This window comes from Xiphophorus couchianus, chromosome 4, assembly GCF_001444195.1.
Source record: "Xiphophorus couchianus chromosome 4, X_couchianus-1.0, whole genome shotgun sequence".
In the NCBI taxonomy this organism is placed as follows: Eukaryota; Metazoa; Chordata; class Actinopteri; order Cyprinodontiformes; family Poeciliidae; genus Xiphophorus; species Xiphophorus couchianus.
The window spans coordinates 34643825-34656591 of NC_040231.1; the positions used below are offsets into that span (position 1 = coordinate 34643825).

General features: G+C 40.0%; 1 protein-coding gene across 1 annotated transcript in view; it reads left to right on the plus strand.

The window, feature by feature from the left end:
- The window catches only part of LOC114143142 (plasma membrane calcium-transporting ATPase 1-like), a 37053-nt gene extending 24599 nt beyond the window's left edge, over positions 1–12454 (plus strand). Inside the window, exons 9-20 of the mRNA XM_028014945.1 lie at positions 6–248; positions 1866–2107; positions 2185–2422; positions 4269–4448; positions 4584–4671; positions 5808–5914; positions 6024–6215; positions 6601–6814; positions 7787–7998; positions 8081–8188; positions 10226–10414; positions 11592–12454. Of these exons, the coding sequence (XP_027870746.1) occupies positions 6–248; positions 1866–2107; positions 2185–2422; positions 4269–4448; positions 4584–4671; positions 5808–5914; positions 6024–6215; positions 6601–6814; positions 7787–7998; positions 8081–8188; positions 10226–10414; positions 11592–11978 (2400 nt within the window). The 3' untranslated portion in view covers positions 11979–12454. The remainder of the gene's footprint in view (positions 1–5; positions 249–1865; positions 2108–2184; positions 2423–4268; positions 4449–4583; positions 4672–5807; positions 5915–6023; positions 6216–6600; positions 6815–7786; positions 7999–8080; positions 8189–10225; positions 10415–11591) is intronic.
- Positions 12455–12767: the final 313 nt, after the last annotated feature.

The window sequence follows — 12767 nt, forward strand, 5'->3', positions numbered from 1 at the left end:
ATCAGAAAATGATGAAAGACAATAACTTGGTCCGCCACCTCGATGCCTGTGAGACGATGGGGAACGCCACAGCCATCTGCTCAGACAAGACAGGGACGCTGACCATGAACCGTATGACGGTGGTGCAGGCCTACATCGCAGGGAGACACTATAAAAAAGTCCCAGAGCCGGACCTCATCCCAACCAAGATACTGGACCTGCTCATCCTAGGCATCGGGGTCAACTGCGCCTACACCACCAAGATTATGGTAAGCTTTAAGAATAGCTGCTCATTCAGGTAGCTGTGTGGGTTAACTATTTAGCACACTGCCACAGTAAGCTCAGGACTCATGAGATCACATTCTGCAGGAAGCGGGTTTGGTTGTAGCTAGGAGTTTATGAAGCAATGACAAGTTTCTTTTCTGATCAGCAGATTTCTGCTTGACTGTTACAGAATGTTGCTTTTCTTTTCTTTAGTTTCATTTGACTTTTCTAGCAGAGCTCAAAAGTACATTGTTTTCACACCTTTTCTATACTACCTTTACATACTACTTGGAATCTCTGATATGCCAATTTTTCTATTACCTTCTCACCCCACAGTCTTTGTGTCAACACAGACAGTTTTACAGATCAGAACCTAAAACAAACAGGTCTTTACCAGTTTGTAGAGTAATTTAGATCTAAAGTTTTAAAAACAATCAACAAAATTTACATGACTGATTTTTATTTTTTAAAAATTTGAATTCAAGATGCAAATGCTGTGTATTAAAACCTTAGCATACCCCATAATTACCAGCTCAAATAACTTAAACAGTCATTTTCTGCATGGCTTTATCATGCTATCTTATCATTATGGTGACATCATCGTTAGGTTTGGAGACATCTCTCTCGTCACAGATCTCCTAAGGTCCGAAGACATTGGGATGAGGTCTGTACCTTGATGAGACTATTACATTGCCATTGCCTTTCTAATCCTTCTCTTATTGGTTTGTAGCTTTGTTTAGGATCATTGGCTTGTTAATGATGTTGTCTTTAAAAGTTGTTGAACAAGTGTCCTCATATTTAGTTTTAGAATGCTTTGGTATACAGAGAAGTTCATGTTGCCCAAACCCAACAATTGTGCATTTTCTGACTAAGCATCTTGGTTCCGTTGTTGACTTATATCTAATTGGTAAATATAGTCTTGCTACTATATGGGTTGCTGATATGTCATTTTGTGCACTACTGAATCCAAAAATGACATCCATTTTTCTCAATCAGGTTTTTATTGTAATTTGATTTAGAGAAATCTGATCTTCTGACTAAATTGATGACATTTTTGTGACATCAGTTCATTTCCATTCATATTTGTCATTCGAAAAAGGTTTTAGAAATGTTACAAACCTGGACTTCTGTAAATTGTATAATAAACACTGATAAGGGTAAGTACATGTGAATTGAACATTACGTCTTCATTGTGTAAAATTTTCCGTCACTTTCCTGTCCTGATGGAATTTCTCCTCCTGCTCATCATTCATTGATCAGATTCTCAGGAAACCGATCCAGATGAGAGAACAAGTCATGCATTTGATGCTCATGTTGCTCCATAGCTCAGAAAGTTGACCTGATTGAGCAAAACCAATGTGATTTTTGGATTCAGCTCATCAAAACGACCCTAAAACGGTTGAAAAACCCCAGACAAGTTTTTGCCTGTTGACCAGTGTATGTTTTAAGTCCATGGTTATATTACGAATAAGGATAAAATTTTCTACCAAAGATACCATCACTTCTTTATAGAGGCCATTGGAAAAAAAAAAAGAAAACTATTCAGCACTGTTTGAAGTTGTGCCGTTTTACGCTACTGCTAATCATACTGTGTAGCTAAATATTCTTCTTCCTTCCCACAGCCTCCAGAGAGAGAGGGTGGGCTGCCTCGCCAAGTAGGAAACAAGACCGAATGTGCCTTACTGGGACTCAGTCTGGACTTGAACCGAGACTACCAGAACGTTCGAAATGAAATCCCAGAGGAGAAGCTGTTCAAGGTTTACACCTTTAACTCCGTGAGGAAATCCATGAGCACCGTGTTGAAGACCTTTGATGGCAGCTACCGAATATTCAGTAAAGGAGCCGCTGAGATCTTGCTTAAGAAGTAGGTCTGCTGCCTCTGCCTACACAGTTCTGCACGCATAGTCATACTCTGATCACGTGTACTGCGTCTGGTTTCAGGTGCAGTAAAATCTTGACGGCCAGTGGAGAGGCCAAGATCTTCAAACCTAAGGATCGAGACCAACTAGTGAAAAATGTGATTGAGTCCATGGCATCTGAGGGGCTGAGGACGATCTGTCTTGCCTACAGAGACTTCTCCATTGCTGATGGAGAGCCTGATTGGGACAACGAGGCTGAGATCCTCACTAGACTGACATGCATCGCTGTGGTTGGCATTGAAGACCCTGTACGACCTGAGGTTTGTCATCTTCCTTGGTAAATAGCTACAACTTCCAAGAGCTTTCTAATTCACAAAGTGGGCAAACGAGACCCAAAGTAGCTTTTCATGCCCATATGCAAACTGTATCCGACTTTTTCATAACAGTCAGAATGGCCCGTTTCCAATCTTTCTCCCTAAAAAAATCTGCTTTGAGCCTCTCCCATATATAGTCCAACATCTGATACATATCTGACTGTTTTCAAAGCGTTTGCAGTCAGAAGGCTCATGCCACATTTTATCCGACTTCTACGTCACTGATGTGAGACATGTGTCATCATTCTTCACCACCTTAAGCCAGACTCAGTAAATCCAGATGTAAAAAATGGCTGAAAATTATGATTATGAACTTATGAAAGATGTCTGTGTCAGTGAAGGACATCACATCACAATCACATCACTCTTCATTCTGATTGCACATCCAAACAGACTTCTACACAGACACTGCTTTGAATGCTCCACAAAATAGCATTGCTATTAGATGTGCTTTTATTTATTTTTTATTAGCTTCCTCCATCTTACTACGATCTTGTGTCGATACTAATAGCTCCCATTGCTGAATAAACTCTAAAACTATCTATAAACGACTCCATCCATTATGACTTCCGTAAACAGAGTGCTGCTGTGTGACGTCAACATTCTCCCTTCTGCGTTTGCGATTGGAATGGGGCCTGTAAAATTGAGATTGCATTTAAATAGGCACAGAGTTTTTTAGGGGACAATGGATTTTTTTTTCTTTGGGATAAGATTAGGGTTAGGGTAAGCCTAACCCTATTGCAAAACTTTTGCATTACCTTGGAGTATGTTTTGCATTCCCTTGCAATTAACAAATATTGCTTACTGCAATCGTAGAGATAAAACTGCACATGAAAACGGCCCTTTACTAACCATTCATACTACCAACACAAAAAGACACCATCAAAACCATCAGATGACTTTATTACCCCATGAAAATAACTCAGAAATAGTCCAAATAGTTTTGGATGCATTTTTTCTTTCTTTCATTCTTATGAAAAGTTTGTTTATATCTTAGAAGGGAGATGGAAAGTCTGTGTTTGACCTGTTCTGCTTTTGCATTTTGCACATAGGTTTGTGATGCATTTCTATCTTCAAGAAAAGGATATAAAACTTCAGATATCTCACAAACGAGACATTAACATACATGGAAAAACCTCATGAAAACCTTATGTTAAAGCAGAAAGTACAGTGGCCAAAAGATCTTCAGTATTAAATTATGCTGCATGAACTGATCAGTACATTATTGCGAGGTAACGCAAAAGAAAATTTTTTCCCCATGTTCCCTAAGGGGCTCTGTAATTTGTACAGTAGTCTGAACAACCAAAAAAAATTAAAAATATCTGATTTTAGTAAAAAAAATGGAATTGTGCATCAAGACTTGCTTTGTTTACATAGCCTGAGTTGTTCTGGGAAGTGGGAAATTTTTCAAGCAAAGTTGTGCTTTCACATTTTGGACTAGTACAAGGCGTGGCAGTTAAAAAAGAACTGCAATGATCCAACTGGGAGGTTTTAAAAGCATGGAAGACTGATTGCACATCATGTCTAGAAAGGTATTAACGTGGTCTGTTGGGGACAACAGACTTTCACATGAGGGGTCAGAGTGGAGCATATCGGGGGAACTGGTAGAACATTTGGGACTGAATAAAATCATTTTGGTTGACATTGTTGAAATAAATGTTGAGGACACAACTATGAAACTACTGTAATTTCATGGTGGAGGAGTTTAACGACTGGTGTCTGTCTGGATGGGGTGCACTCACCTCTGGGTTGACCCTCTGTGTATCTGTTCTGTTCTTCATTGTTCCCCAAGGTACCAGAAGCTATCAGAAAGTGCCAGAGGGCTGGGATCACTGTCCGCATGGTGACTGGAGACAACATTAACACTGCTAGAGCCATCGCCACCAAATGTGGCATTTTGCAACCCGGAGATGACTTCCTGTGCATAGAGGGAAAAGAGTTCAACCAGCGAATCCGCAACGAATCAGGCGAGGTCAGACAAATGACAACGGAAAAGGCTTGAATCAAAGAAGTGTGAAAATCTAATTCTGCTCCTGCCTGTGTGTCGTTTTCTATGGTGACTGCTAGCAAATCAGATCAAATATTTTTCTCTCCTTCGTCTTGTCAGATCGAACAGGAGCGTATCGATAAGATTTGGCCCAAATTGAGAGTCCTTGCCCGGTCATCCCCAATGGACAAACACACTCTGGTCAAAGGTCAGTGAAGTATAAATCAGTCCAGAAGTAATGGGGTGGCAGGTTTACTCACTTATACAGTGCTGTGAAAGATATTCCACCACACTTGGCTGCAACAACTGCTTTCAAGATTTTTTTTTTGAAAGTAACAACAAAAGCAACAACTTTTCTTGTTGCTTTCAACAAGAAAAGAACATACAGCTAGGATGTACTGTACTTGGGTAACATCCTTGCTAGTTACTTGGGTTTACAGTAACTAGCAAGGATGTTGTTTATATTCCTGTGGAGGAATATTGACCCGCTCTCCAAAGCAACCTTGTTCTAATTCAGCCACATAGGAGAGTTCAGAGCATGGGCTGCCTGCCCAGGGGCTCTAAATCAGATTTTAACCTTCATTTTGTTCTTTTTGAGTCACTTAGAGTTGCACTCTGGTGTCCTGAGAGGTTTTGCACTGTAGTGATGGCCAGACATTCTCCTTCACAATTTTCGGGTACAGAGCAGAATTTCTGGCTTTATCAGTTTGAGCAGGTTGTTAATGGGACCTTCCAAAAACTTCTACTTGAAGTTTTTGGTTCTTCTATCAATAAGTACTACTTTTCAGAATTCCTCAAGGTCTATCAAGATGTTACTTTAGTAAATGTGAGATGGGCTCTCTGTATTATTTTTTTTTTCACTTTTTATTTTGGTCAGCAGCGGTTTTTTACTTTAGCCTACTTCATGTTCTCAGAAAGGTTTCATGTAGTCATTTTCTTAATTCTTCAGGTCAAACAAATCTTCAGGTCAAACAAACATCATACCAACAGTAAAACATGGTGGTGGAAGTGTGATGGTCTGGAGGAGATAAATGGAACCATGAATTCTGTCAACCAAAACGTCCTGAAGGAGAACGACCGGCCATCTGTTTAGGACCTTAAGCTGAAGTAAACTTGGGTTCTGCAGTAAAACAAAGATCTAAAACACAAATCCTTCTTTACATGGCTGAAGAAGAACAAAATGATGATGTAAAAAGGCTGTTCATGCTGCCGGAAAACCCTGTAGTGTGGCTGGATTAGAACAATTCCGTAAAGATGAGAGTAAAATTGACAAAAAGTGGGCTGGAAACGACTCAATACTTTCATTGTTCCTTCCCCTGTGCGATCTCTATTTTTGTTTTAAAGGTATTATAGACAGCACCGTCCTGGAGCAGAGGCAGGTTGTCGCGGTAACAGGAGATGGCACAAACGATGGCCCCGCTCTCAAGAAAGCAGATGTTGGCTTTGCTATGGTACAGTGTTTTACATTCCTGAACAATATGCACTGTTAGCATTCCCGGGAGAATATTCATGAAACACTTCAAAAGCGTCCTGCCATAATGCTCAGCTGCCGATCCACAGGGCATCGCAGGGACCGACGTAGCAAAGGAGGCATCCGACATCATCCTGACAGACGACAACTTCTCCAGCATCGTCAAGGCCGTCATGTGGGGCCGAAACGTGTACGACAGCATTTCCAAGTTCCTGCAATTCCAACTCACGGTCAACGTGGTTGCTGTCACCGTGGCCATCACCGGAGCCTGCATTACCCAGGTCAGACACACACAACATAACACACTTTTAGAATATTGACATGTATTAACATAGAGTCTTTTCATTAGGGAATTTATGGCTAAATCTAAATTAAAATAGACACATTTCACAGATGTTATACAGTATCTACTACTTACTATACTAGATCTAGCTGTAAAAACTTTTCTTAAAATTATTACATATACGTAAATATTTCCATTTTTATGTCATCACAATGATGCATTTTAATAATCTTTCAGTTTTCCCTTTGGTTACTCGAGGATTCTGTAAAATATGTCTAAGGTGCTATGAAAATTACATGTCCTCACTTGATTTAACCCGGCCTCGTGTCATTCTCTCAAAAAATATACACAGAATAAAACCTAAACAGTTAATCTATTCCCAGGATTCTCCTCTGAAAGCTGTGCAGATGTTATGGGTCAACCTCATCATGGACACCTTCGCCTCATTGGCCCTCGCCACGGAGCCGCCGACCGAGGCGTTGCTGCTCAGGAACCCGTACGGGCGCAACAAGCCGCTCATCTCACGCACCATGATGAAGAACATCCTGGGCCACGCCGTCTACCAGCTGACACTGATCTTCTCGCTGCTCTTTGTCGGTCAGTCAAAACACAGATCCTTGGATGTTTGAGTGCAGAGGGATTTAAAGGATCAGTATTTTTTTTTTTTACCCCTCCAGGGGGTCTTTTGTGGGCTCTAGTGTCCCTTATATGACAGTAGGCTGACAGGAAACAGGGAAGGAGAGGGGGGAAGACATGCGGCAAATATTGTCGGGTCCGGGAGTCGAACCCGCGACGGCCGCGTCAAGGACTCAAGGCCTCCAAATACGGGTCGCGCTACGCCCTACGCCACCACGGCACGCCCCTAAAGGATCAGTATTATGTGAATTCAACTTTTTTGAGCTTTCCATCATGTTATAATGTTGCTCCTTTGTCAGAAACATGCCAGGAGTGTTGCCTTGATTTTTTCATGCACCTTTGAGAGAACCTTTAATCTACAGTGGCAGCCATTCAGCTGTGCTAAACACCTGGTTGGACCTCTTTGGAGAAGCGCTTCCCTCCCCATGACTCCCTCACTCAGCTCCTTCAGACTAGCCAGCAGCAATTAGCAAACACCTGTTGGAACTGAGCATCAGTTGAGCTCATTATAGGAGCTACTTCTCAGTGAAATGCTGGTAAAAAAATTTTATTAAAGAGTTAATAGAGGAGCCATGTTGTGATGACTTAGTGAAGGCGGAGTTTCAGGAAGAGCAGGAGTTTTTAAAGAAACAGAGACCCAATTTCAAAGCATTAAATTACAAAGTCAAAACATTTCTTTTAAATCATACTTTATAGAAATAGAATTTTTATGACAACTGAAAATAACACAGTTACTTGATAGTGCTATAAAATGGCACAATGTTCTTAGAAAATACATAATAGTGCCCCTTTTGTAAACTAGACATTATAGAGAATGATAGATTTTTACCTATTAAGAGACTGATCAGCATTTGGTGTGTTTTTTTATTCATTTATTTTGGGTGATTGGTAAAATTCTCATAGGACATTGATCTTCATCCTGTTCTTTTGTAGGTGAGAAGATGTTTGACATCGACTCTGGCAGGAATGCCCCGCTTCACGCTCCACCCTCTGAACACTACACCATTGTGTTCAACACATTCGTCCTTATGCAGATCTTCAACGAATTCAACGCTCGCAAGATCCATGGAGAACGGAATGTCTTCGAGGGCGTTTTCAACAACCCCATCTTCTGCTCCATTATCCTGGGAACCCTTATTGTGCAGGTAATCCTTCACTGGCAAGGACTTTGTACCATTGGGTGAATCGACACTGAGGGGATCAAACCTTGTTTTTCGTCTCCTCCAGGTGGTTATTGTGCACTTTGGTGGTAAAGCTTTCAGCTGTGTGCCTCTGACCGTAGAACAGTGGCTCTGGTGCGTCTTCCTGGGTCTTGGTAGTCTCATTTGGGGGCAGGTAGGATAATCTCTTACTTGGTCAATATTATTTTAATTGTAAATATGAGATCGAAAACAGAACTCATGGCAATTACAGCGAGTGGGTCCATAAAATTATGTTTTCTTTCATGCTTGGACAAGATTACGATGAGTTTAAAGTACATTTCTTTTCATTTGCTTTGTGCAAACCAGCGATATATTTGGTACTTTTGGTCCTAGAATGCAATTCTCACAACTCTTGAACTGTTAGTGCACAGCTTTGCTTTTGTTTTTGATAGATAAAACTAATAAGAAGATTGTTGAACCTGAAGCAATCCAAAGGTTCTCAAAGATGAAGTTTGCAAGGCCTTACAGCTCACTTACAGCTTTTGTTTTTTTGCTAAGTAGCACATGGCAACCCTGGGCTCAAAAGATCAGAGATCCTCAAATGTGAATCAAAAGTCTTTTTTATTCCCACTAATGTTAAATCAGCTAAAACAAACTCAAAAGAAAAACTCCACACAAAGCATGGATAACACCATTATACACCAATAGATACTTCTATTGCATCAATAACTGGCAGAATTAACAGGGAAATATCAAAGAAAAAGCTCATTTAAACTGTTAGAACCACAGAAAATGTTTTGTATTTGAAATGTGCATTCTGTGCAGCATTTACTGCATTTTGAAATTTAAACTCAACTGTTGGGGAAATGAAACAATGAACCATCTGCATGAGGACATGATCTAGCTGTAGTTCTGCTCTAGTTCTTGAAACGTCTTGAAGTTCTCTTGAGTCAAAAATGACATTACGTCATAAATCAGGATTTTATTGATCTGAGGATATTAAGGAAGAATTATTTAAAACTTTGAACAAAACGTTTGGCTCGTCTCTTCCTTAACACAGCCGGGTTCTTCTCGGCGAGCGGCGGCCAGCTGTAAAACGAAACTAAACAAAGCGTGTTGACGTCACAGATCACAGAGTTTAATTCCATACAAAGCAATGAACAACAAAGCTGCAGAGATACAGAGATATGCATTTTCTCATAAAAATAAAATAAAGACACACCAGGGGAAGACAAACGAACACAAAGACAGACAAAGGCGCCCACGTGGAGAAAAAGATGGAACAAAACTCTCCTTCTTTCTCTTTTCATGTCTTCTTAATACAAAGGGGTGTTTCCGTATTTTAATTTATGCAACGAAGGCGTTCCGTTGTTCAACCAATCAGAGACCTGTTTTCGGCCCCAGAGAAACCCGCGAAACTCCCCTCCTTACAGTTCAACTCAAATGTGATCTGTTCTCTGTCACACCAAACAGGGGAAAGTTCCCAGCACCGAAGTCCTGATATAAATCTCGCCGACTCCCCTGAAGTTTCTTCCTCCCACATTCCAGCTGCTGTTTCCATGGAGATGCTAATTTTATGGCCCTTGTGTGCTCTTAAGCAGACAGTGGAAGGCGTCTGCTTGTCTCCTTGGGCCTCTCTGAAGGGTCACACAAAACCTGTTTTTCACATAAGAGTGCTTAATATAGCTTTACACATGTTGTAAGATTAAGTGTATTTTTAGCACTAAAATAATCATTTTCCTTAACAAGGATTACAGAAGACAATATGTACTTTTTGTCGTTTCTGGAGCCGATCGTATTATGACAGCATCTGCTGTGGTTGTCTGGTGTAACATTGAGATAGAGATATAGATAAATCTTTATTGTCATTGTCACAAGGACAACAAAATTTAAAAGGTGCCATCAGTCAGTGCATATGCTTAAAAACAAAAAAACAAAACAGTGACGTTGTTGTGATGTCACTGTCCATATAAGGAGGAAATAAATAGTTCTGACATCCGACTCACATGTGAGCAAAAACATAACAGAATAATTAAGTATTTTCTGTGCCTACTTTAAATTTAAGCGTTTATCTTGTAGAATTTTGGCCGTCAACTAGAATGCAGGAAACCATCTTAACTTGCCGGATAAATCATCTTAACAAACCAGGTCATCTGGTCTCCCCAGCTGACCTCAGAGAGGTGTTTGTTTTTGTGTCTCTGACTGGTTTGTAATCTTGTTCCTCTCCCAGCTGGTGTCCAGCGTTCCCACCAGCTGGCTGCGGTTCCTGAAAACAGCCGGTCATGGCACCCAGCAGGAGGAGATCCCTGAGGAGGAGCTGGAGGAGCTGCAAGACAAAGACGAGATCGACCATGCTGAGATGGAGCTGAGGAGGGGTCAGGCGCTGTGGTGCCGCAGCCTCAACCGGATCCAGACGCAGGTAGAGCGCCACAGCTCAAGAAAACTTCTGTTGTTTTGCTATAATGACAAGGTTTGTTTTGTTGCTGAAACTTTTAGCTCCTTATCTCTGGGTTGTGGATATGCAGGAAAAGATTTTTCAGAATGTGATTTTATTGCCGTTACTCGTTTAACATTGACAAAAGGTTTCAACAAGGCCACGGATTCATTTATCTGATCAAGAAATATAATCTGTGTTCACAAACTCTACAGATTTAGCAAGATTTGATTTCTAAAACATATAACTACTAAAAAAGAAACAGATTGAGGTTGCATTTAATTAGGTACAGAGCCCCCTAAAATTGTATTCAAGTAAGGCTAGCACTACTTCAACACATTTTTACTCAAGTAGAAGTAAAAAGTAGCTATCCAAGAAATTACTCAAGTAAGAGTAAAAAAGTATTTGGTAAACTGTCTACTCAAGTATTGAGCAACTGATCAAATGATCAATCATTCAATATTTAAAAATGACATGAGACTAAAATTTAAAATTAGTTTCAAATTATGACAATAATTTATAAAAATATCAAAAACTAAAATCAGACAAAATAATTTTTTTCACATCAGTTTCTTTCAATAAAAAACTCATAAAACTTAAACAAAACTGCAGGTGTGTGTCTGAATATGTTAGAATTTGGTTCTAACATATTTGTTCTTCATTCACTGAAGTCACTCCTATAGGGTAGAGAATACAGAAATTAAGTAAGAGTAGAGAATTACTCAAGTAAAAGTAAAACGTACATTGTAATAAAAATAGTCCTAAAAGTATTTTTTTTTCATAAACGTTACTCAAATAAATGTAATTGAGTAAATGTAACTAGTTACTACTCACCTTTGAGAATAATCATACTCCTGTCTGGACATACAGCTGTAAATATACTGCATATTATACAAACAGCTGCTAGATTTAATAATATTAATTATCTAAAAACTATCTAGTAGGGCTTTTTTAGTTTGACAGGACATAATGATAATTTTAACAAATATTATCATTATTTATATATATCTATATATAGATATAGATATGTATATCTATATATATATATATATATATATATATATATTAATAAAAGTTACACACAGAAACTTTAATAGAATAATGAAGATTTCATTTTCTGAAATGCTCCTTTAATCACCTTCCACTCCTCCTTGTCTCGTAGATTCGTGTTGTGAATGCGTTCAGAGACAGCGTGTCTCCTTACGAGGGCCTGGAGACGCCGGAGTCACGCAGCTCCATCCACAACTTCATGAGTCACCCCGAGTTCCGCATCGAGGACTTAGAAACCCAGATCCCGCTTATTGACGAGAACGAGGACGAGGACGACCCGCCCACCAAGCGGAACTCCGTCATTCCGCCTCCACTGACGCTGACCGGACTGTCCAACCTGCAGCCTCTGCCGTCCTCGCCCAACCAAAACAACAACGCGTTGGAGCGCATCATTCCGCTGCCCAGAGACGGCTCCCGGTCCGGCCTAATCCCGCCTAACTCGGCAGGACTGCCTCCCTGTCCAGGAAGCCCCCTGCACAGTCTGGAGACCTCCCTCTGAAGCAGCTGCTTCCTGTTGTCGTTTCGAAAATTTTCAAAACAGACTCCTCTGATTGGTTCAGGACTTCCAAGGGACAGTAATATTTCCACAAGTGTTTGTGGTTCTATTCAGACTGAACCCATGTTCACACAGACTGCATTTTTTTTATTAATAGATCCGAACTCTGCATATGTAATTTAGAAGAGTGTTTGTGAGGTGATTCATGTAAATTCAAATTCAGTTTTATATGTAAATATGTAGCCAGAGTTTATTTAATAAAGATTATTTCTGTCAAGCTAAGTTATCTGGTAGGAACATGTTCAGATTGTTTCTGTGTTAACTTGTAACCACAAGAGTAAGTGACTAAAAATCTGTTGTGTTTTATTTGTTTCATCCGGTAGTCAGACAGGTTTGGAGTAAATGTCTGTTTCTTTTTAATGTTGTGTTTTTCATGTCTTAGGTTGGAGGAATATTGTCATTAAAAGATCAAAAACTGACTGGATGAGAGGGTTTGTGAAAAATGGCTGGACTTCCTAGATTATTCTTTTGAGATATTTTAGTCTGGGTTACTTTACTAAACAAGTCCCGGGTCAGAAAATGGAACGATCAATTACTGGGATGTTTTAGAAACAGGGTTTTCAAGCCAACGAGAAGAACTAAACCTTCAGTCACTCTGATCACCTCTGAGAATCAGCCAGAGGAAATGTCTTTATTTTGACGGACACTAACAAAGAGACACTAGGGTCACAGAATCATATGTAAAATTAAGCAGACACTCAGGCAGTAGGATCAGTGGTATGAGCCAGAACA